Source organism: Plecotus auritus (genome assembly GCF_963455305.1).
Source record: "Plecotus auritus genome assembly, chromosome: 6".
Lineage (NCBI taxonomy): Eukaryota > Metazoa > Chordata > Mammalia > Chiroptera > Vespertilionidae > Plecotus > Plecotus auritus.
In genome coordinates, this window is record NC_137773.1 from 78,473,588 (window position 1) to 78,498,692 (window position 25,105).

Here is a 25,105-nt window from a genome sequence, read left to right on the forward strand (position 1 = left end):
CCCTCCGCCAGCAGCCGGGAGGGTGTTAGGGGGCGTTTCTCCAGGAGGAAAGCTGTGAGCTGCGACGCTGAGGAAGGGGACCCCAAAACGTCTGGCACTGCCCCCTCCAGGGATCACTTTGGACCGCCTCACTCGTCCCAGCAGGGTTCAGAAACGCCGAGGGGTCAACCTGATGGGTTTCGGGGTCAACGGAAGAGGGGAAGGGGAGCCCTGGCGGGGAGAACCCCCCGGCCCCCCGCCCAGCAGCTGAGGCATAGGAGGGCGGCCATCTTGGCCGGGTGGGTAGGGCTGGGGAGCTACGGGCGCCGTGTGATTGGGGGGCTCGCCCGGAAGTGACGCCAACTACCCGGAAGCGGAGGGGGTTCCCTGGCCCACTCCCCCCTCGTTCGTTTGCTCCCCCGCTTCCTCCCCGCCCCCCTTCCTCTCCATTCGTTTTCCCCCCCCTCCCCGTTCCCTGCCTTCTTTCCCCCCCACCCGTCCCTCCCCCCCCAACCTCCGGAGCTGGGAAGAGAGTCAAGATGGCGGCGAAATCCGATGGCGGTGGCGTGGGGGTGGGCTTCGCCCAGCTGCACAACCTGGACGAGGCGGTGGGCAGCGGCGGCGAGGAGGACGGGGAGCCCGGGGGAGGCGGCTGCGGCGGCGGCGGAGACGGCAGCGAGCCCGGCGAGAGCAGCTCGCTGCACATCTGCCACTGCTGCAACACCTCCTCGTGCTACTGGGGCTGCCGCTCCGCCTGCCTGCGCTCCCTCCTGGGCAAGAAGCCGCGCCGCAACGCCGCCGCCGCCGACGGGGGGGACCAGCCGCTGCAACCGCCCGGGGCCGCTGGCGCCGACCGCCACCCCCCGACGCCCTCGGCCGCGCGGCCGCAGCCGCCGCAGGTGGAGCGGCCGTGGCTCGACTGCCTGTGGATCGTGCTGGCGCTGCTGGTCTTCTTCGGGGACGTGGGCACCGACCTGTGGCTGGCCCTCGACTACTACCGCAAGGGGGACTACGGCTACTTCGGGCTGACCCTCTTCTTCGTGCTGGTGCCGTCGCTGCTGGTGCAGAGCCTGAGCTTCCGCTGGTTCGTGCAGGACTACACGGGCGGCGGACTGGGCGCCGTGGAGGGGCTCAGCAGCCGGGGTCCCCCCATGATGGGGGCCGGCTACGGCCACGGCGCGGCCCGCGGCGGCCCGGGCGCTTCGGCCACGCCGGGGGCGCAGCGCCTCTGCCGCCTCTCCGTGTGGATCTGGCAGTCGGTCATCCACCTGCTGCAGATGGGGCAGGTGTGGAGGTAAGAGCACTGCGGGGATGGGGGTGGGGGCTTGGCCAGCGGTCCTGCGAAGGGCCCCGCGGGTGAGGCCGGGGCCCTACGGGGCGCGTTCCGCCCTCGAGGTGCCTCGCAGGTGGGCCCCTCTGACGGGCTGGGCCCGGGGTCTTGAAGGAGGTGTTTAACGCGCACTTCCCCTGGCGTCTCAAAAAGACCATCTTTTTGATCTGGAACCTTGGCCACGCCTTTTGGCCCAGGGAGGCCCAAGTCCCGCTGTTTGTCTGCATCCTTGGTTCGCACTTATCAGAGACCCTGCCTCATCCTTACCCTCCCCCATCTCTGTAGACCTCGGTATCCCCGTGGTTCCTTTCCCCTGTATCTTAAGATAACCAGCCGATAGAGCTTTTTATCTGCACCCCAGCTCTTCTCCTGGGGCGGGGTGGTGGTGGTGGTGGTGGTGGGGGGAACCTTCCTTCTTCCAGCCGGTTTGCACTCGGTTTTGTCCCCCGGTGAGACATCTTCCCCTCTTCCCCCGTCTTCTCTCCTTGCAGTGGCCTGTGTGGGGCCCTGTGCAAACCCCCTTGCCTCTTTATTTAGCACTCCCTTATTCCACGCCCCCTCCCCTCCCCCCTTCCTGCAATCCCATCCCCAGCAAATGATTCCAAACCGCTGCCCTCCTTGAAGGAAAAAATGACTTTTTTTTTTCTTCTGGATTAGACGTGCCCTTTTCTTAGTGACAGGTAAAACTGTGTAGTGTGCGATGAGTGTAAGCGTTTGTTTTTAATTCTCACCTCCAGAAAATCAGCCACCTAGACACCTATTCTGATGGAACCTTGGTTTTGGTAGCCAGGCCAGTGTGTAGGTGATTTACATCTACACAAGCCCTAAGCTTGGCCCTGCAGCACTTTCGAAACCCTTTTGTAAATTTCCCGTGTGCCAGGTGAATCCCTCAAACACCATTTGCAGATGTTCTTTCTGCCAGCAGCCTTAAATGGCTAAACTAAGGAAATGATCCTATTAAAACCTTGGTAAATCTGTGCTCGCAAACTTAAATCAGCTTGAGTGTATTTTGGGAACAGTGAGTTGTAGGTAAGAGCATTTTCAAGAGAAAAAAAATCGTATTGAAGATGAATTACACAGAGCTCTTGAGGTAGATTGCTTCTGTGAGAAGACATTTTGCCTTGATTGTTCTGACTCCTCCACCTAGGAGATTTTAGGTGCTTAGTATTTTAGTTAACTAAGATAAAGTTCATGTCTTTTGAGTTTTTGTGCAGATCTCTGTTCAGAATTTCAAATAAAGATGTTTCAGAAAGCATGGGATTGAGTTAATGAAATCTTGAAAGTGACTGTAAGAACTCTGTCCCACAAAATTTACATGCAAATTCTGAATAGGGGACATATGAGTGGTTTCCTGGTCCACCCAGGGTTGTTTATTGCTGTTCTTGAATTGAACCAAGCAACCTTTTTTTCTAGCTGTATTTTCTGTAGATAATTTGTTTCCTGCTGATAGCTTTATAAGAAGAGGGGGGGGGGGAATGAAATAGAAAAAAAAGTAGTTGACTTTCAGCTATTTTGAGCATAGCTTGTGAAGTAAAATTTTGAAAAATATTTTGAATTTGAAATCTAAACTTAAAACACCCATAAACCCAATACTGAATCTAAGGTACTGGGTTTGATATTGGGGATACCTATTTTGATTTCTTGCAGCTTGATAAGGTATAAAGGAATACAGGGGGAGAGGGACAAAAACTGGAGAAGAGAAAGATTTTGAAATAGTAGCAAACTTTTAACAGCATGTATTTAATAATTGAACAAGCTGAAGTCACTTATCTCTTTCCATGTCTTAGACTCCTAAGTGTGGGCATTCAAAAGCTTGGTGTCAGGTTAAAATTCCTGAGAGAATTGTTTCTAATGTAATCCATCCTAGCTATTTATTAGTAGTAAGCTTTCGAGATATAATGAAATTGGAGTTCAGTTTCACAAAATTTTTAGGTAGGGTAATTTTCCCTCAACCGACCTAAATCTTAATTGTATTTGGGCAGAGTAGAAGTCCAGATTTTGGAACAAACTGACAAGTACATTTTAAGTGTAAATTTAGCTTTTATGGTTGTTTAAAAGGGCCGTGCATTATTTTCCCAGACCTTCATTGATATTTCAAGGTCTACAGACATATATATGTTTGTGTGTTTTTTTTTAAATATGTTTTTATTGATTTCAGAGAGGAAGGGAGAGGGAGAGAGAAACATCAGTGTTGAGACTCATTGATCAGCTGCCTCCTGCACACCCCCCACTGGGTATCAATCCACAACCCGGGCATGTGCCCCAACCAGAATTGAACAATGACCTCCTGGTTCATAGGTCAACGCTCAACCACTGAGCCACACCTGCCGGGCTATTTGGTTTGTTTTAAAAGATGCATGTGATTTTATTGTCTGAATTGTTTTAGTCTTTTTTTTAAGATTAGAATATATGTCTAAATATTTCATTAAGTTTTAAAAGTATAATGTACTAAAAGAGATGCTAATTCAGTGAAGTTATTTATTCTAACATAGCAATACTTCAGAGGAAATACTTTCTGAGGAAGGATTTTATTTTTATTTTTTTCCAGTAAGCTGGTTGTGCTTGAAAAACTCCAGGAGCAGAGTCAGCTCTTTAATACCTGCTAGGCATGTGGCTTGCATAGAAATTCATATGGAAAGCTTAGGAGAAAGGGTTTTATTCTTTTCTTGTTTTAATCTCTTGGCAAATTACTTGTCAGTGTGTGTAAACATACATCATCTTAGTTTTTACTGCAGCTCTTTTGGGGTTACAGTTGTTCTCTTATTCATATTAATTACTTGAATTTTGCTATTTTATGTGGTCATGTTATATAAAGGTTAAGATTTAGGAATTATATCATTGATTTGGGCCACATAAGAAAAGATATTGGTGAAGTTGTACATAGTTAAAACTGATTCCACTAAACCATGAGTACCTATCTCTTCACATGCCTTTGTTTTTTAAATGTAAAATTATTTGACTTTGGCTTGGACAAAGCACAGTGCTTAAGAAAATTTAGTTTTCCTTTATAGTAAGGTGGTAAACTTCTATGCATGTTGACTTTCTTTTCAAGATGGAAGAATCTGGACATCTCTTTCACCAAAAACTTTGCAGATTGTAAGAAAGTATTTTTGGCTGGGCCAAAATTGGAGCATGGAAGGGTACTCTGTAGGATGACTTGGTCATGACCCTTCTTTGCATAGCACTACTGGGATTATTTAATGCATCTTTTACCCTCACTAATTACTTAACATGTACCTTCCTTTGTAGATGTATGTGTTCTATTTTTCAGTTGCTTTTCCTAGGGGTAACAGGTATATGAGTCACTCATACTGGGAATATGAGTCACACTGGGCCTCAATTCAGTACAATGTGTTGTTATTAGAAAGTGAGATCATTTTCTTGGAGGGTTAGACTTTAGGAACATTTTGATTTAGTTTGCATATTGCATTGTTGTATGTAAGTTTTTCCTTCAACATATTAGCCTTTCTTTGATTTTGTGCTACATTTAGAGGGTGCTTAAGTGTGTTGGCAGTTCTCTGCAGTCTAGAAGCAACAGTTCTTTGAAATTTCATCTAATGTCATAGCCAAATCATTAACCTCCCTTTTTATTTATATTTCTTATGAGTATGCTTTCACCCTTCTGTTTTACAAAGTAAAAGAGGAATTTGCTTAAGATCTTAATCGTATTTGTGATTTTTAAAGGGAATATCAGCTTCCCTTTCTCTTGGGGGATGAGAATGGGGTAGAGGGTTGCCTTCAAGGGAGAAAAAAGAAAAAGGAGTTTCAAATATTATAATGACATCACATATCTGTGAACAGTAAAGCTTTGTTTCAGTATTTTTTGTTTGTTTGTTTTTAAGACTTTGGTCATAGGGACATAGCTCTCTAGATAATCAGCAGTAAATGTTGCTGGGCTGGTGAAGACATAAATATACTTTTTAAATGTGTAGGGATTTTTGGTATGCTATGGGGCTTTGTTCTTATTAAATATTTTAGAATAGTTGTTTTTTAACTCTGGCTGAGAATAGAACCTACTACAGCTTTAAAAAAATACAAAAAGAAAGAAATGCTCTAGCATTGCTGGGCCTGCTGAAGAAGAATCCCAAGGTGTGACCTAAGCAGTGTTATTTTTAGAAGCTCCACAGGTGGTCAGATGTGCAGCCAGGTTTCAGAAACACTTTTAGAATTGGGTTTCAGGCTTGTTTCATTTGGAGATTGTTATTGGATTTGTTCTTAATAAATATGAACAATAAATATGATGGGGAACAATTGGGAATGGAATGATTTGGTAGTCTGAAGTTTGGTTCCTGGACAACACCATAACAAAATGACTTTGAAACACGAGTGTCTAAAAGCACTTGGGGCTGTCTCCAGTGTATGCACTTATGGTACTCAGTGTTTTTTCCTTTGAGCCCAAGTATGCATCTTACCTTTTTAAAGGATTCCTAAATTCAGAGCAGTTTTCAATCAGTGTAGCCCACTTCTCTGCCTTTTATGTGATTCAAATAGTGCTTTTATGATTATGTTGAATGTAAAAGATATATTTTAATTTTAAAGTGATTCTCTTAAGTAGGCTTGAGGTAAACATAACTGGGATTATAAGAGGCATTGGACTAAGCGATCTGTAATATTCCTCTATCTCTAAGATCTTGTGATTTAAGAAATTCATTCTTATGGGGATGGTGGACTAGTTATAGTCACATTAAAAGATTATATACATGTATTTGTGTGTGTGTGTATGTCTCTTTAAAGGGGCTTTATATGTCTGCCTGTTACTGGGTAGGAATTTCAGTATTGTAAAAATATAATTGTTTTTCAGTGTATCCATAAATTTAATGGAATTCTGGTTCAAAATTCAATGGAATTTTTTGAGGAGAAACTGATCTGAGAAAAGTAAATGTGTTTTGAGTAGTCAAAAAACCCTTGAAAAAAATGTTGAGATTTATCTTAGTAGAAAGTGGATGTGCTTTAAAGTATTAAGAATTTGAACAATGTGCTCTGGCAGAGGAATTAAGCATATAGGTAGCGAAGCAGAAAATGTGAAATAAATTGACAGGTTCGTGGGAATTTAGACAGTAAAGGTAGCACTTCCAATCAGTGAATGGGAACAAGATCATTTAACAAATGATATTGTGGCAATTGACTATCCAGTTAGGGGAAAAAGTAGATCTCTACATAAACAAAAATTCTAAAAAAAATGAAAGATGCAATAAAATATTAAACTGTGAAAACTCTAGAAGAAAGTATATGATAATTTTATGCTCTTGCAATGGGCAAGGCATTTTGATACCATCAAGAAAAAAAGGACAAATTTAACAACATAAAGTCTCATCTAGTTATCCTCACTTGAAAAATTATAGAAAAACATGAATTAAATTTAGACAGGGAGCTAGTACTTCCTAAAGGAGAGTGACTATGAAGAGAACAACTCTGAAGATTATTTTTGAGTGAACAGAAACAGTAAAAACTTGACATTTATGATGAATTTTTAAGGAAAGGTTATGAAAAAAATGCCATACTGTGAGTAAAATTGCAACTAGTGATAAAAGATAGTTATTTCCAGGATGACCTAGGAACAAAACCTCAAAATCTGTATTACAGAAGTCTAGCAGTCCAGAAATATAATAGGCACATATCAGAATTCACAAGCAGTTCGTTTCTTTCTTTTACATCATTTGCTTTGATTTTTCAAACTTTATCCATAAGGTCAATTAGTTAGGCTTATGTAATGGATAATTTCTGGACTGTTGAAAAGATTCTGTAGGATGCAAAAAGAAATAAACTGTAGTAAATTTTGCTATTTTCACCATGGATTGGTTTGCTTTTATGGTATGCTCTCTGCAAATAATTTGGGGCTAAAACTTTAGTTTACTCCCCAGGATATTTTGTTTATTTACTTTCTTTTATTCAGAAATTCTGGATTTCTTATTTAGCTCTGAATGAGTTAAGTTTAAAAAAAATCATGAAAATATAGCTTCATTTAAAAAGTTCAATGAATTGTCTGTTGCCTGAAGACATTCCACTATTCACCACTATCAGATATTTTAACAAATTAAAAAGCACAGGATATTTCATGGTATCACAGGAGTAGGGAACCTTTTTTCTGCTAAGGGCCACTAGGATATTTATAACATCATTCTCAGGCCATACAAAATTACCAGCTTAAAAATTAGCCTGCTATATTTGGTCAAACATTTAATTAACACACCCCTACTGCCTTGGCAGGGCCAGACCAAATGGTTTCGGCCTGTGGGCCAGAGGTTCCCACCCCTGAATAAAGGGAACATTGGAGTTGAGAAATCAGATTTATCATTCTACAAGTTACCAAAAACTCTGATAGTAGTTTCCTCGTATTGTATTTAGCAAATAAGGAGTTAAATTGATTGATCTTTAAGGTTCTTTCAATTTTGAAAAGTCTGTTATGGTATTGGTATTATTAATACTCTGAAGTTTTAAAGAAGGAATTTCAGACTCTAATTTGAACAATTAAAATATTAAAAAAATGTATAGGTTCTCCAGGAATTGTTTGAAGTCCTGTCATATGTTATTTTGATTTATTGTTAAATACTCATTATTTTTAGTCACTTTGCTACCTATGAAGGCATATATATCTCTCCTGTTAATGTTAAAATTTATAATAGATTAGACTTCTTGAGACACTTGTTATGCTGGTTTATTAGCTAATTTTGTGAATTTGAAATTTTAGGTAAAATGAAAGTATTTTACATTGCTCATTTTTTATAGTTTTCTGTTTAAAAAATTTCTTTTTTTAGAAGAGCAAGCAAGAATTTATTGACTGCATAAAAACACATTTACTAGTAGGACAGTGAAACAAAGAAGGGCATAGAAGACGCAACAGGAGAGCCCAGGCTGGGCTGCTTTGGCTCACTGGGAAGTCAGAGAAAAGGGGGCCTTGGAGACAGGTTCAGTGGGGTTACCCCAGGATGAGCTGCCACTACCCATTGCTCCCCTGGTTGCAAGTCTCTTGGGGTCCCTTGGAGTTTAGGAGATAGGTTCCTATGGGGGAAAGAGAGAGGAAAGGGCAGAGGGAATGGTCCAGGCGTGCTCCTTGAAGGAAAGTGAGTCTGTTGTAAATTTCTTACTGTTAGATTAAGCTAAAACAATGCATATATTCAAGTTATACATTTCGGAGGTTTATTTGAATTGTTTACCAAGATTTATTTCTTTATTGGAGAAGAACCTCAAAATCACTTACTGCAATTTGATATGTATTTTCTAACTTTGAAAAGTTAGTGTTAGTGAGTTTAAAAAAAAGGTAGTTTTAATGTCAATTGTGATCTGTTTTAGAAAGAGTTCTTAGTGAATTTTCTTGTTTTTTGTTCTTCTAAGATTAAGGTATAGGTACGTTTTTGGTTCAAGCTGAATTTTTGGGAAAGATGGGATTTGCTTGGTGGATTCAGTGACTATAGTTACAATGACATTAGTACATCTATACTGATAAAAGGGTAATATGCTAATTAGACCAGGAGACCTTCTGGACAAAGCCATGGTGGTGGGGCTGAGGCAGAGGCGGTTAGGGGCCATCAGGCTGGCGGGGGGGGGGGCAGTTGGGGGTGATCAGGGAGGTGGGGGGGCAGTTGGGGGCGAGCAGGCCAGTGGGGGCCGTAGCTTCTGGCTGAGCGGCACTCCCTCTATGGGAGTGCACTGACCACCAGGGGCCAGCTCCTGTGTTGAGCATCTGCCCCCTGGTGGTCATTGCGTGTCATAAGCAACAGGTCATTCTGCCATTCAGTCGATTTGCATATTAGCCTTTTATTATATAGGATACCTTAAAACAAACCACAGTGTCCTAAGATATTTTGCATATTGCTAACAAAAAGTTTCTTCTTGTATAGGTATAAATATCACTTTGATACTGAAATATCAAACAAGTAGTTTTTAAAATAACTTATTTTGAGTGTAACATTTTTGCCTTTTTTTTTTTAATTTGAGGAAGCTATTTCTGTTTTATCTTGGTCATCCATTTGTAGAACATGGTTTGTATACTCATCATTCATTTCTAGGAAGAAATTTGAGGAGTTCACAGAAAGGTAAACAACAGTTTTCTTCACAGTACTTTTGGAAGGGAGGTAGAGTAATTATTGATAACCCTGGCCGGATGCTCATAGGTACATGAAATGGAAACTTTCTTTTTCACCATTATGCCCCCTTTTTATTCCATCTTAAATATACTGGAAACATAAAGAAAGATGGCAAAGGTGAGGAAAACACCAAGTCCATGACTTGAGAAGCCTGCCAATAAAAGAGCGCTGGCTGGGAATTAGGAACCCAGGCTCTTCCAGACAGCAGACACACTCCACCTTCTCTCTTCAGCCATGTTTCTTAGAGTGGTCAGAGAACCCTCTGTTTGGGAATAGGCCCAGAGCTTGTTAAAATGTGGATTTATGGGTCTTCCACAGGATTAAGGAACTAGAGCCTTGGAGTGTGGGGCCAGGGAATGTGTGTTTTTGCTCAGCTTTTATTATTGAAACTTTTTAAAAAAATACGTATTTTATTGATTTTTTACAGAGAGGAAGGGAGAGGGATAGAGAGTTAGAAACATCGATGAGGGAGAAACATCAATCAGCTGCCTCCTGCACTCCCTACTGGGGATGTGCCCGCAACCAAGGTATATGCCCTTGATCGGAATCGAACCTGGGATCCTTCAGTCCGCAGGATGATGCTCTATTCACTGAGCTAAACTGGTTAGGGCTATTGAAACTTTTAAGCATACAGACTAGAAAGAGTAGTATTTTGAACACCTGGATTCAGTAAAGACGTGTTTAACATGTATCATGCAGTTGTATCTCTCCATACTTCACTTCAAATAGTAAATAGAGTAATTCTCCATAGCTACAATATCATTACCCTATCTAAGAAAATTAACAGTAATCCCATAATTATTCCATAATTCTATAAAATCATCTGGTAGCTGCTTCACATTCAAATTTGCCCAGTTGTCCCCAACAATGTCTTTTATAGTTTTTTCTACCTGCAAACAGAGATCTGATCTAAATTTATGTATTGCCTTTATGTTTCTTTAACTCTAGAACATTCCTCATACATTTTTTTCCTTTATGACATGGACCTTTGCAGAGTCTAGGTCAGTTTTTTTGTATCGCCTAATTGTTTCCTACATGTGTTGTCTATCTTCTGTATTATAGGTAAACTGTAAGTTGCATCTAGGGTCTTGATTATATTCAGGCTACATATTTTAGTCAAAAGTACTTCTTATACTTTATATATGCATTGTATCAGTAGGCACATGATACCTCATTCATCCTATTAGCAATGCTAAGTTTACCTCTTGATTAAGGCTCTGACTGCCAGATAAAGGTACATCTTCCTGATTGCAATCAGTAAGTAACTCATGGGGTAATATTTTGAAAAGGTGTCACTATGCTGTTTCCTAATAACCTTTTACCTAGTAGTTTTAGTGGCCATTGAGAATCCTTGCTTGAATCGGTTATGAAATTGTTGGTGGGAAATGAGATTATATTTTAAACAAGATTTTTAGTAATTCTTCCCTTCTCTAAAGTTTGAGAGCCATTTGCTCTAATGGAATCCGGACCTGAGAGAAAAAAAAAATCTGTCCTGAAGAAGTTACTATATGAATCTAGGCACTGTTGTATTTTCAATGGGTTGTCAGAGTTTAAGCTTCATGTTAGTTTTGGAGGAACAGAATCAAAGTTTATGCCTCGTGTTCCCTGTGTTAATAGCAATAAACTGAGTAAGGGCTAATAGAAGTATTAGGGAGAGTGGAAGAGACATGTAGAAATCACTAAGGAGGAAAGGAAACTATAATATGTTGAAAATTCTGTTTTCACAAATATTGTCTCATTTAAATTTGCTTGTTTTTCAGGCCTATTTTACAGGTGGTGGTATGAATTTAGAGAGGTTAAGTAATCTAAGTCACTTAACTGGTGGAGGAAGGCTTTGAAGTCAGATCTCACTAATGGCAAAATATGTGCAGTTTTTCTATATCAGGCTTCTCTTATAATGGTCACGAGGCTCTTCTCACTAATTACTTGGCTTTACTGTGGGATTTTGCTGTTCTGGCTTATTGAAAGTGGAGGAATGATATTTTTGAACCACTGGGACCTGTCGAGGAGCAAGTTCTTTGAGACCTCTGCAGAGACTAGGTTAGGCTTATGACTCTTTTAACTGATTATAACCACTAATGTGATTCAAATTATTTTCAGCACTTTACCCCAATCTCTTTCCTAGGGTAGAGCACCTTCCAGTCCTGTGATATTCCACATTAGAAGGAATTTTTAGGGTTGACAATACGCTCTTGGCCATTCTTCATTCCTGCAGGTCTCACCTAAATGCTGTACCCATATGTTGGTTGGTTCTCTGTTGACCTGTTGGAAACACCAAGAGCAGCAACACTTCTTTCCTTAAGGGTTTAAAGCATTTGTTTTCAAACCTTGGCTGTGCATTGGAGTTACTTGGGGAGTCAGATACTTGGGTTCCATCATAAGAGATTATGGTCCAGTATGTTTAGGATTGGCCTTAGATCCTATATGTTTTATTAATCCTCACCCGAGGATATTTTTCCATTGATTTTTAGAGAGAGTGGAAGGGAGGAGGATAGATGAGAGAGAGAAACATTGGTGTGAGGGAGACACTTAGATTGGTTGCCTCCCACACGTGCCACAACCCGGGCCTGGGGTTGAGCCTGCAACCGAGATACATGTCATTGACAAAAATTGAACCTGTGACCCTTCATTTCGTGTTCTGACACTCTATCCACAGAGCCAAACCGGCTAGGGCAGAACCTATATATTTTAAAAGACTGTGTTTTCAGTAAGTTTTCCAAGCAGTAGACAGACAGGGATGAGAACCATAGTTGTATAAGCTGATTTCTACCAGTATTTACAGTGTTCTCAATGAGAAGGAGTTTATATTAGACTTACTGGGAATATTTTTTAAACTTAAGCACCGGGCATGTCAGATTAAGAGGGATGGAATGTATAAAGGAAGCTCTGACGATGATTTTATTGGAACACCAGTATTTAGACAGTCTCTGATTGGACCTTACTCTTAGCTGGAATGGGTTGATGAAAGTGTATATTAATAAAATAGTAGCTATATTTGCTGTATACTATGGCATATGGGTTGTCATATACTATAGTTAAGATTTAGGATACTGTAAAGACATTTAACATTAAACCTGTACGGTATATAACTGAATATTCCTTTGACTCAGAAGTTTCTTTGGAAGTTTGAAGAACTTCAAGGTTATTATTAACACAAATGATCACTGTTGGTATTTCAGAAGTGCCAGGTTAGAGGTAGTTTACTGTGTTGGGAAAATTGATATTCAATGAGAGTTAATTTCATGTCTCAAATTTTCAGAAATGTTATATTTGTTGAAATCGGTGCCAAGGATAGGATTCGTAAAAAGAAACTGGTGAATGACAGGGGAGAATTGACCTAATAGGTATTAAATGAATATCAATAGAGATGGAAATGAAGGGAGCAGAGAAAAATGACTTACCTACATTTTGTTTGATAGATGCATTGTGTTGAATAGCTAGGGGAGTGGATCGGAAGGGGTCATATAGTGTTTTATTTTACTACTTCATGCTGGTAAGGACACCTAAAATCTACACACACCAAAATAATATCCTTTTGAGCTCCATCTAGGAATGTACTGTGGCAGTGGTGAGAAAACCCAAGGTCCTGGGGGAAGCTCATCAGAAATCCTAGGAGAGGCAATGGCTGGCAGAGATGGGACACAGGATATATAAAAGCAAGTACAGTGTAGAGTGGGTTGGAGTCTCTGTGATTATGGATCAAAATGAGCAAAACTCCAAAGCTGTCAGTTTGCTTGGTCATAAGGAATACAGCTTTGGAGATGTCAACTAAATAGTAGTTATAAATAGCCCTGTATATTTAGGATGCTTCCATTTTGCCTTCTGTAAAGCAGTTTTCATTAAAGCTGACTCTGAAGGAACAGATTATGCCTTGCAATAAAGAATTTATGTATTCAAAATTTAAGCAAAATGGTTTTGCTGAGACCTAGTGAGTAATGGTGGGCCTTCGGGTTGGAAGACAAGAGATTCCACAGAAAGGATCTATTACTCCATTTGCAGATTAAACAAAAATTGTCAAAACAAAACTGACGTTAAAAGCAATTACATCTGTTTGAAGCATTTTTGGACTCTATTTGAGGTTTCCATTATTTGATAGGTACCACATAAATTTTAGATAGTTTTCAAGGTGTAGTAATCTAGGATTAAAGGAGATGGTATTTGTCAGGTACATTACAGGATATTGAATGGGTCGCTATGAGATCAGAGTTTGTCATTTTGCCTATTTGCTTGCCATTTGCAGTTCACCATTTCAGTTTGTGGTTTGCTCATATCTACCGTAATGTGATAATATGCATTCATGAAAAATCTCTCATTCTGCAAAATCACACTAAAAATAATAGGGCTGTAGAAATATAGGATTAAGGTGAGACTACTTAAAGAAATGTAACCTTGTAACCAGAGCATTAACAAATACATGACAATCCAAATAAAAATGCTAGCACAGTAGATGGTGACGTATGCACTCAGTATCATACCTAGGTGACTCCAGGCTTTATTTTATCCTGGAACATGCTTCTTTTCTTTTGATATGTAGATTCTTGTAGGGATTAGCTTCTCCTGGAGGCCACTGTCACCAAAATTAAAGCTCTGATCCATGGTGTAGCTTCTTGTGTGCCCATAGCATCATCAGGTAATGAAAAAATGGATATTGAAGCCACTAAGTCAGCTGTCACTACTTGTACCAAAGGGAGGCACTTTGGTAGGATTCTCACTGTTTTTCTTAAAGTCTTCATTATTTCCCATTATTTGCGAAAAATCTTGCCTTTGATAGCTTCAAACATTAACATGCTGGGAAGATTCACTCTTGAACCAACAGTCTTTCCTCATCACACTGTTGTCATTCGCATTTTGCCAGTCATATGTTGAAGGCATCCATGTTACAGAAGCATGCACTGTGGCATGACTGATACAGTTTTGAATCTGTGTGAATGCAGCTCTTGAAAATGTCAAGGTTCTATTGTTTGGGGAAGTTCTAGTTTTGGAGATACTGCAGTGTTTCAAGGTTAAGTGAAATGTATTGCACTTCTCATGCTTTGTTGGCTCTAATATACAATAAAGAAGTGAAGAGGGGCTGTTTCAATCCACTTTTAAATTTCTGCTTTTGTAACATAGTCATTAGATGGAATGTGATAATGTCTCAATGCCATATCAGCACTTCGAACTACATATATGGAGCAGGAATGGTTTTAAACTTTAGTTCATTTGAAAGGGGGTTATAGTGAGGCTTTAAATTAAAATTCATCTGAGCATACAGTAAACAGAAAAAAAATGCAACAGTAGCCAGTTGTCAAGGACAAGACTGATGGGTAGAATAAACAGACAGCTTACAGCAATATAAACAATCTGTTTTCAAAGTGTTTTTTTCTTTTTTAAGAATGCTTGGGAGAACTTCCAAATTAAGTAGAAGTTACTTAAATATGAAAGGCAGTGAATATACAGCATGTTTGTTAGTGACTATTACAGTGTTTCCTCAACTATAATAACACAAATTTCTTTAGCTTAACACAATAGAAATGTGTTGTCTACTGTGGGTCCCCTGGCAGATGATGGCTTTGACATCCTTTAGGGACTCAACACTCAGCATTCAGCCAGTGAAAAGAAAGAAAATGTAGAGAAAGAATAATTGCTTCTTAAAATCCCTAACTTGAAGTGACACACATCACTTGTGGTGACATTCTATTGTAGAGAAGTAGCCCTGTGACTGTACTCAGATTAAAGGAGGCTGGGGAATGTAGTTCTGCTGAGGCAACAGTTTTGTATAATTCTGTGCTTAGCCCAGGTACCCTTCAGATTAAAAGAGGTATAGTGTCTCTGTGTGTGTGTATACGTGTGTACTATTGATTAAAGGGTAAAAGAGACAATTTCTTTTTAAAAACTTTGATTTATGTTTTAATTTAATATTTTACAATATGCGAGCCATGTCAGGCCTCTCTCTCATTGTGTCCTTTAAAAAAATACAAAAACTATTTTTAGCCTGAGGATCATACAGAAACAGCCCATCCTCTATTTCAATTGGTCAGGTAAAACAAATATTTAAATTAGATTTAAAAAGTATAACAAAGTTTAATCATTTTAAGTGTGATCCATATTAAACTAAAATATAATGAAATAATACTAGATTTTTAAATAAATTTTCTTCAGATGAAATTACACTAAGGTAAAATGGCTTTCATAGACGAAATAAAAAGCATTATGGCTCTTATGCTTGAGGCTTGTCAGTTTTCAAGTTTTAAAAAGTATTTCATCTGGTTTAGGACAGTTTGGGATATGTGACCCAGCTAAAGTAACTTTAACAAACCATGTCCTATACCTGGAGACCTTGTTCTGCACTATTGCCCAGGTTACTACTTTTACTAGTAGAAGTCACTCTTTGTTTTTCATGTGTTAATTTACAGGCCACCAAACATATAACCTAAAATTTGTGCAAAATTTATACCTAAATTTGGAAATTTATACTAACTGTATATGACTAAAGCTTAATGAATTCTGTTTGGTTTGTGTGTTAATAACCACATGAATTTAAATCACTTAAAATTTCCTTGAAAAGGTGTTAAAGCATCTAAATTTAATGTTAAACTGAAACCAAAATGTTTTCATCAAAACATGTCAGAATATTTTATACGTTCTTATAGAAATCCAACAATATTTAAAAAATAGAGACCTGCTACTCTAGTATTGAAGGTTTAACAGTTAATGTTTTTAAGATATTCTTTTAATTTCAAACATTATTTAGGTTACATTTTATGAAATTCTTAATTGGCTTTTTAAAATTAGGTTACTAAAACATTAATAAATATATGTTTATTTAGAGGCTATTATTTAATAATTAAAATTCCTCTACATAATCTTACCACTAGTTGAAACTGTACTGGTGGTTTAGATAAGGATCCTTGATTTTTTTCTTGCAAACTAAAATCTGTGACCTGTATGGCTAATAAGTAATTAATATTTTCTTAGACTATTGTACTTGAGAGATAAAACTGAAAATTATAGTTAGAATAAAAGTTATACACTGAGTGACTCTGTCTGAACCTGATCAAAATAAGTACTGTTACACCCATGGATCCCAGAACATAATGCTGCTGTAGATGTTACAATGCTTACAATGTGTTTAAAACCTCATTATTGGGTGGCGGGCCCACGGTGCAATGTACAGATCTTGTAACATGGAAACCTACACCTGAAACCTTTATGTTCATGTTGACCAATGTCACCCCAATCAATTGATGAATAAATATTTTTTTAAAAACCTCATTTAAAAATTTTTATTTATTGATTTGAGAGAGAGAGAGAGAGAGAAAGAGAGAGAAAGAGAGAAAGAAACATTGAATTGTTCCATTCCTGTATTCATTGGTTGCCTTTTTTATGTGCCCTCACTGGAGATCAAACCTGCAACCTTGGCATATCGGGACAGTGCTCCAACCAACTGAGCTATCCTGCCAGGACCATAAACCTTTTCAATTTTCAATTCATAAAGCTCACTTGGGTGGACTCTCCAAAAATCTTATTTAGTGGCATTATAGTAATATAAATTAACACAGACCCTAGGGTATTTTCTTAAGACCAAGTAAAAAATGAATTGCTTAACTTTAAATAATAGTTACTCTTGATTGACATGGATATAAACTCAAATAACAATTTTTAAATCCAAAAAATAATACCTCATACCTATTCGGATAGCTTCTATAAAAAGACTAGAAAATAACAAGTATTGGTGAGAATATGGAGAAATTGGGACCTTTGTGCACTGTTAATGGGAATAAATAGTGTAGCCATTATGGAAAACTGTATGGTGGTTCTTCAAAAAATTAAATATGAAATTACATGTGATCCAGCAATTCCATTTCTGGGTATATACTCAGAAGAATTGAAACCAGGTACTTGAAGAGATATTTATACACCTGTATTCATAGCAGGATTATTCATTATAGCCAAAAGGTGGAAGTAATCCCAGTGTCCATGAATGGATCATGGATAAACAAAATGTAGCACATACATATAATGGAATAGTATTCAGCCTTAAAAAGGAAGACAATTCTGACACATGCTACATCATGGATGCACCTTGAGGACATGCTAAGTGACATAAGCTGGTAACAAAAGGACAAATGCTGTGTGATTCCACTTTTATGAGGTACCTAGAGTAGAGTAGTCAGATTAATAGGGACAGAAACTAGAATGGTGGTTGCCTGGGGTGGGGGAAAGGAGGAATGGAAAGGTTGAGATGATGAAATGAGTTCTATGGATGGATGCTGGTGGTAGTTGCACAACAATGTGAGTGTACATCATGCCACTGAACTGTACCCTTAAAAATGGTTAAGGCAGTAAATTTCATGTTATGTGTATCTTACCACAACTAAATGAACAAACAAACCCATCAGATATTTTCATTTCTTTCTAGCCCTACTCTCAACTTAAATGAACAAACAAAATCTTCCTCTCATGCTCAACCAGGACTGTAAAGGGGAGTCTGAACATGGAACCTGAGTTGGGCTTCAATGATGGGTAGGAATTCAACACCAGAGTTTTGAGAGGGGAGAAATAAGGCTCTATGATGCAAATACAAGTATAAATACACACACTCACAACACTCACTCCCCTCCCTCCAGCCCCTAAGGAAGTATTTCATTGTAATGCTACCTTGAAAACAGCTGCAGCCAACTTGGGTGGCTTGCTTGTGACAGTTCCCCAAGGTCTTGTTTGCTCAGGTGGTGGTTTCAGTCTCTTGCCTTTGAAATGTCACATGAACTGAAAATAATGTAGAGGCTTATTTTAATCTGTTTTCTTTGTAGATAAAGTCCAGGTATCTAGTGGGAATTAGTACATTAATAATCAGTTATTTGCTTTTTATAAAGAAAGCATCCGTCAACTTGTAGTCCAACTATCTCAACCTTAGGTGGCTCTTTTCTAGCTAGATGCCTGCTCCTTGGGCAACTGGACTCCTGTAAGCTCAGACAGAACCATTCAGAAAATAAGATTTAAAGAACACAGGAAGAGCTCACTTGGTACTTGAGCAACTGTCTTTAAGAGCTTTGGCTCAGTTGTATTTACAGCCGAAGTTACAGTAAAACTAGAAGTTTTCTGTTTGATCCAAGCTCCTCCCCCCCCCCCCCCCTTTTTCTTTTTACTCTCTCGGATGTTTGCGCTTAATTTTTTTTCTTTTATGATTTTTCCATGGTTGGGATATGTTGTATCCTTTTTGTTTTCAACTTTAATGTGTCTATACAAAAGTTCTTTTTTGGTTGAGAATCAGGTTGTATTCTTTTATAACTGCCCGATGACTACCTGAAGTCAAAGAAGTAAGACTTTTAATGAGGTAATCTACTTTTAATACATTTATTTTCTTGGGCCACTTGTAGTTTGCAGAGTTTCAAAATATTATTAATTTTTGAGGTTGTGTAGGTTGACCCCAGATATGATAAACTTTCAAAAGATTATACTAGAGTAGACTAATTCATTGCTGTGTGTGTGAAATTATTGATTTGACTGGAATACATATTTATGGTCTGCTAGTAATTTTGTCCTTAATAGTGTTCTTTTGGATAACCTCTCCCTCCATAAGACAGTTTCCTATAATTTCTGCCTGTAGGTTGGAAAACCTGACTCCTACCCAGTCACTATGGCTCAGTACCCTGCTCTCTGTGCTGTAATGATCTGTTATCTCTGTTATAAAACCAAGTACATGGGATTGGTTCCATGTGGTTTGCAGTTAAGAAGCACCTCCAATTTCATTCCGGTTTCTATGTCAAAGAGGCCTTGGTTTGGGGTGGGGGAGGGGCTTACTTTGGTGTGCACATTAGCCCATTTTGATAAATTTAATACATTTATTCTATCACGGTTTGGGAGACCAGAAGTCTGAAACCACGTTGTCAGGAAGACCATGATCCCTCTAAGACTCTGGGTAGAATCCTTCCTGGCCCCTCCTTAGTTTCTACTTTCATTGTCAAATGGCATTCTTCCCTCTGTATTTGTATCCAAATTTTCCTTTTCTTATAAGACAACAGTCATATTGGATTAAGGCCAAGCCTACTCTCATATGACTCCATCTTAACTTATTATTACATTTGCAACTACCCTGTTTCCAATAAGGTCACATTCTGAGATACTGGGGGTTAAGACTTTCACATATCTTTTTGGAAGACACAGTAAACCTATAAAACTTGTGTTTTTTCTTTAGCATAGCAGGTTTTAAAATTTTCTTTTATAGTTGACTCATTGTCAGTCTGACAAAAAAATGAAGGCATTTTGGGCTTGGGTATAGATAAATCTTCAAATAGGGAAATTAGGTGTTTATGAAAGTAGCTGTATTGAAGGTTACCAACAGGTAAATAAATCTCTAGTTTTGCTGTAGGTTAAACAGAGTCTTTGTAGCTGGACTATAATGTATAACGTTACCTGTTCCACCTAACTTCATATTATAACAAGTGGAAATATGGTGGGCTTCCTTATCCATCACTTTAGCTCTGCAGATAATGAATTTTTCTCTTTTCATAGTGTCTTAGGCTTAGGCTTTGAAACTGTTTGCTGAGTTCTCAGAGCCTTGGTTTGTCCATTGGTAGAATGAGAATTCTACCTACATGGTAGGGTTGTTCAAGGTTTGGATGAGATGATGTTGGCATAGTGTCTGACACATGATGTGTTTTACTCTGTGGGAGTTGCCTTCTCCTCCTCTCCATCTTTTCTTAGCCTTGGCCATGCTCTGAGTGGCTGTCAGCGGAGCAGCTGGAGGCCGTCGCGCTGCCAGCAGTAACATCTTGCTGCCAGTGGTGCCAGACTGTGCCCAGGGTTGAACTGCCTAAAAATAGCAACCAGGAAGACAGCCAGAGGAGGTCTCTTGCTCTGATTTAGAGGCTTTTTGGGGGGTTTTCTTTGAGAACGTTATTCATGCTTTATTAAGATGCACTAATTGCCTGTGGGTCTCAGTCCCACCTGGTGAGGTGCTGTGGGTGCCTGGGAGTGGACCTCATCTGCTTTCTACCAGGTTTTAAATAGTCTTTGGAATTTGCACTCAACCCAAGGTGAAAGCTTAAGGTTTTCTCTGAGCATGCATCTCGTCTTGGGCATGCTTGTTGCTTTCTAAGTTTCCCAATACACATGGGTACTTTTGACTGCCCTAATTTCACAAAGCAACTCTCTTCTTGACATTTCCTCCTAGATCTCAAGTGGTCTAGTGTATGTCTCAACTGTGATCTTTTACCTCCAGTGTCTACAAATTGTTCCTCTACTTTAAAATGTTTACAAGCAATGCCAGTTACTTCTCCAGCATGGGAGGGTTTGAGTTAGGCAAAACAGACTGCACCTGTGTCGTCCTTCAGGTGGCTCCCAGACAGGTTAGGACAGAGTTACATAATAATTTGCAAATCAGGTTGACTGTTTTTTCTGGAACCAAGGAGCAAGTTCTCATTCTGGGAACATAGTCTGCTGCTGCACCAGAGATGGGGTAGGGCAAGGACAATTAAAAATGCCACAAAACTTGCCTACCATTTTAAGTTAATGCTCCCTTGATTCCGTGTAGAGTTGATTGCTACAAATCTTTGTTTTTCAGAGCTCTGATAAACTTGGGTCTGGTAGTTGGTGCTTATCTTTGATGTTATGGTATGGTGGGGGGAGCTTGGAGCTGCCTACTCCAACATTCTCACATTACCTTATCAGATTTGGTTCTCTTGTGGTAGTCCACTTTAACACCCTTGGAAGTCATTTCATTCTACCACTCTACAAATGCTGCAGACAGGAGATGCCTCAATTCTTGACAGGCCCTCTTTCTATATCTCCCTGGAAATCATAGTTTCTGTTAAGCTATTTCAGTATTGTTGACTGAGTAGTTGTGTTAATACTAGTATTTGTTCCTATTAAATATTAGACTAAATAAATACTAAATATAAGATTTAAAGACAGTTTGGTGCCTTGTGATCTTTATATTTTAAGGCCATATTTTTGGATTTTTCCTCCTGTACAAATGCACTTCTGAAATAACCCAAGGCAGTGCTAAATATGATTTGATTTATATACAGTTTCATAGTTATGCATTTACTGGAAAAACTAAAGTACAGCTAAAATGGTCTTGTATCTATTGGTGAATAGTATGCATTTATAACCGGTTCACAAATATCCAGTCAGCATCATTTGGTAGAACATTGGACAGCGATCACTGCTTGTGGCTTTTTAAGACTTTCTACCCTCTTATGTAGCATGAGATAGCATAACAGTGTATTCAGAAGACAAATTCTCGCATTATATATGAACTAGAAGTGACCATTTGGATAAGACTTTGAGATCCTTAAATTCAAGAATGTATATTTTTCTGGTGTTCTTTGCCTGCTTTTGTTCTTGATCAATCATTTTGACACTTCATTGGGAGTCACTGTTAATTTTTAGGAGTAAAACCTAGGAGTTAACATGTTGCATTTATTCTGAAGACTGAGTTGGGGAAAAAATAGAAAACAGTTGGTAATAAATTATGGTTTGTACTAAGTGAACCTGAGGCTGCTGTGACCCTAGACTGTATGCCATCTTACCACCTTTTCCTTATTGCCCCTTACCTTGTTTGTTTAGGCATCATTTTGAAACACAATTTGGTTATAATTCTTCATAAAAGCATAGGAGTTAGTTGATCTTTACTCCTCTGCTTAAAATAGTTATTGCCAAGGGAAAGGTTGGATAACTTACTATTGACATGTTGCTTCAGGGGATTTTGGATTGAAGGTGTATTTTAACTCCATTGGTATATCTAGTTCTTTGGTATACTCACACATGCACACAGTATCATTTCTCAACTCCTCATTGGGGAGGTGAGGTTACCTTTGTTTTGCAAATTAGTAAACAAAACTTCAATGGCATTGTTTCTTGAGTAAGTGATGGTGGTGTTCTAGTAGTCTAGTTTTCTTAAAAAAATTTTTTTTTTAAATTATTGATTTCTGAGAGGAAGGGAAGGAAAGAGAGAGATAGGAACATCAATGATGAGAGAGAATCATTGGTCAGCTGCCTCCTCATGCACACACTAGGGATCGAGCCTGCAACTGGGCATGTGCCCTGCGACTTCCTGGTTCATAGGTCGACACTCAACCACTGAGCCACACTGACTGGGCTTTTCTTTTTTTAATTTATCTTTATTATTGAAAGTATTACAGATGTCCCTGTCTCCCCCCCACCATTGACCCTCACCCCTCACCTCCACTCCCCCCTTCCCATCCTCCATAACTTTATCACGCGATTGTGTGAGTCCATGGGTTATGCATATACCTTTTGAGACAGCTTGCAGGGACCTGGAGAGTATTATGTTAATGGCAATAAACCAGTCAGAGAAGACAAGTATCACATGATCTCACCTATATGTGGAGTCTAATGAATTAACATAAACTGATGAACAAAATAGATCCAGAGACATGGAAGCATGAAACAGACTGATGAATCTCAGAGGGAAGCGGGCTAGGGGACAGACAGTTGGGAAGAGATTAATCAAAGAATTTATATGTATATATGCATAACCCAAGGCTAGTTTCTTTATATTATTTCATATCTCAGGAATGGATTTTGAGAAATAGTTTATTACATGGTTAGAGGAGAAGAACAGTGGGTATAGTTAGAAATTAGTGGATAGAAAAGGGGGATCCTACGAATGAAAGACCTTCACTGTTATGACGTGTGTGTGTGTGTGTGTGTGTGTGTGTGTGTGTGTGTGTGTGTAATTTTAGGTCATATTCCTAATGTTTTAATGTTTGGTTCTTTTGAAAGGAGCCTGTTAAAACAGCAACTTAAAACAAGAACTACCTGAATTTTCACTTCATTAGATTTCATTTTCTTTTTTCCTTTCGGACCTTTCATTTTCCCCAGAGGAATCTATAGGGGAGAAGACTTAGAATAACATAAATGTAGGGGCAGCACAACCAAGGGGAAAAGGCTAACGATAGCACTGAGTAAGTGCTGGGAAAAGAGCCTGAACACCAGTGGGGGAGAGAAGGGAAAAGTAGCAAATGCCTAGAGTAATTGACCTCATTCTAGCATGGCTGCTATGACACACAATTGCAGAGTTTGATATTGTAAAGGATCAGAGAACTGTTGGCTCTGCTTGAGGCACTTTCAAACCTCACTACTGTACCTGAATTGAAGCGGAAGCCTGCAGGACCATTGGCTTTCTGACTGTGAATAGGCCGACTCACTGGGGAAGCAAGCAGGAAGTAGTGCTGACCTGTTCTCAATCATTCTTCCCCATTGTAGACAGGGAGATTGTAAGGGTAAAACTAACATGAGAGTGACTCCTTCAAAAAATTATTTTTACCTTACCAGTCAGAATCATGTGTCTGTAACTTGCTGAGATAGCTGGGTTGTTGACTGGTTGTCTTTTTTATGGCTGTTTATCCTGTTGTTTTGCATGTATTTTTTCAATAAGGGCTGGGCCAGGTACAACAGAGATTTAGAATGAAGTACAATTTAAACTCTTCATTTAATTCTGTGACTGTAGATATCTTGGACAGGTCAGTGAACTATGACTCAGTTCCTCAACTGTCAAGTGAGGTAACAATAGTACATCTAACTCATCAGGGAGAATAAATGAGTTTATGAATCTAATCCAGGGGTAGGCAAACTTTTTGACTCGAGGGCCACAATGGGTTCTTAAACTGGACCGGAGGGCCGGAACAAAAGCATGGATGGAGTGTTTGTGTGAACTAATATAAATTCAAAGTAAAGGAGCGGAGGGGAGAGCAAGAGAACCCTCCGCTCTTTTGGCTCCGCGGGCCGGATAGAACAGCCGAATGGGCCGGATCCGGCCCGCGGGCCGTAGTTTGCCCACAGCTGGCTTAGACAGTGTCTAGCACAAAATAAGGGCTGTATTAAGTGTTGTTGTCAGAAACTGAAAAAGATGAGTAAGAGCCTATGCAAACAAAATGGATATGTATTTTATCCTACCCGAAGTAGTGATTCTACTAAATTCAGTATGTATTTTGTTACTCAATTATTTATTTTTTAATTTTTGCCCTTTGATTTTATTATGGGGCTTAATTTTATCATGGATGTCTATCTCCAGCAGATACAGAACATACATAATTATGTGAACAAGGAAAGACATGGTACATGAAGATTTTTTTAATACTATGTCAGAACCTGAAAAATGACAATGGCAACAAAAGAGACAAAATCTCTGATATACCAAGTCATATTTTTCCTGCAATTGTAATTATGTCTTAGAATTAAGTGCATATGGAAATAGAGTGTGCAATAAATGCTACATGTGTAATGCTTATACTTTATACAAAACAGTATTTTACAAACCATCTCATGCTTGAAAGACTGATAATTATTAGGACTGACCCTCAGAATATGGTTTAATATCTTCTAACAAATTTTTATTAAATTTGTTGACTTTTTGATAATTTTAAATGGCCTTATTTTATTAGAAAGTAATTTTAGCTTATGATTACTGTTTTTGCTATCTTCTATAATAATAAAAGCGTAATATGCTAATTAGACCAGACCCAAGCCGGGCTGCGAGGGAAGTCTGGGTCCCAGGTGCCTGCTAGCGGCCAGAGGGAAGCCCCGGTCCCTGGTGCCAGAGGGAAGCCAGTGCCGGCAGCCAGGGGAAGGGAAGGCCTACTCTTGCACAAATTTTGTGCATCGGGCCTCTAGTGGTATTATATTAGTAAAGTGTTCTATTTTCCCTGCTTTCATGTACATGGGAAACAAATTGGACATAATAAACCATTTCTCTTTAAGAAAA

At 39.2% G+C, this 25,105-nt stretch overlaps 1 protein-coding gene across 1 annotated transcript in view; it reads left to right on the plus strand.

Moving 5' to 3' along the window:
• Window positions 1-518: 518 nt before the first annotated feature.
• Window positions 519-25,105, plus strand: part of XKR6 (XK related 6) — a gene marked incomplete at its 5' end in the record, with an annotated part of 236,585 nt that continues 211,998 nt past the window's right edge. Inside the window, one exon of the mRNA XM_080676184.1 lies at window positions 519-1,273. Coding sequence (XP_080532310.1) covers window positions 519-1,273 — 755 coding nt within the window. The remainder of the gene's footprint in view (window positions 1,274-25,105) is intronic.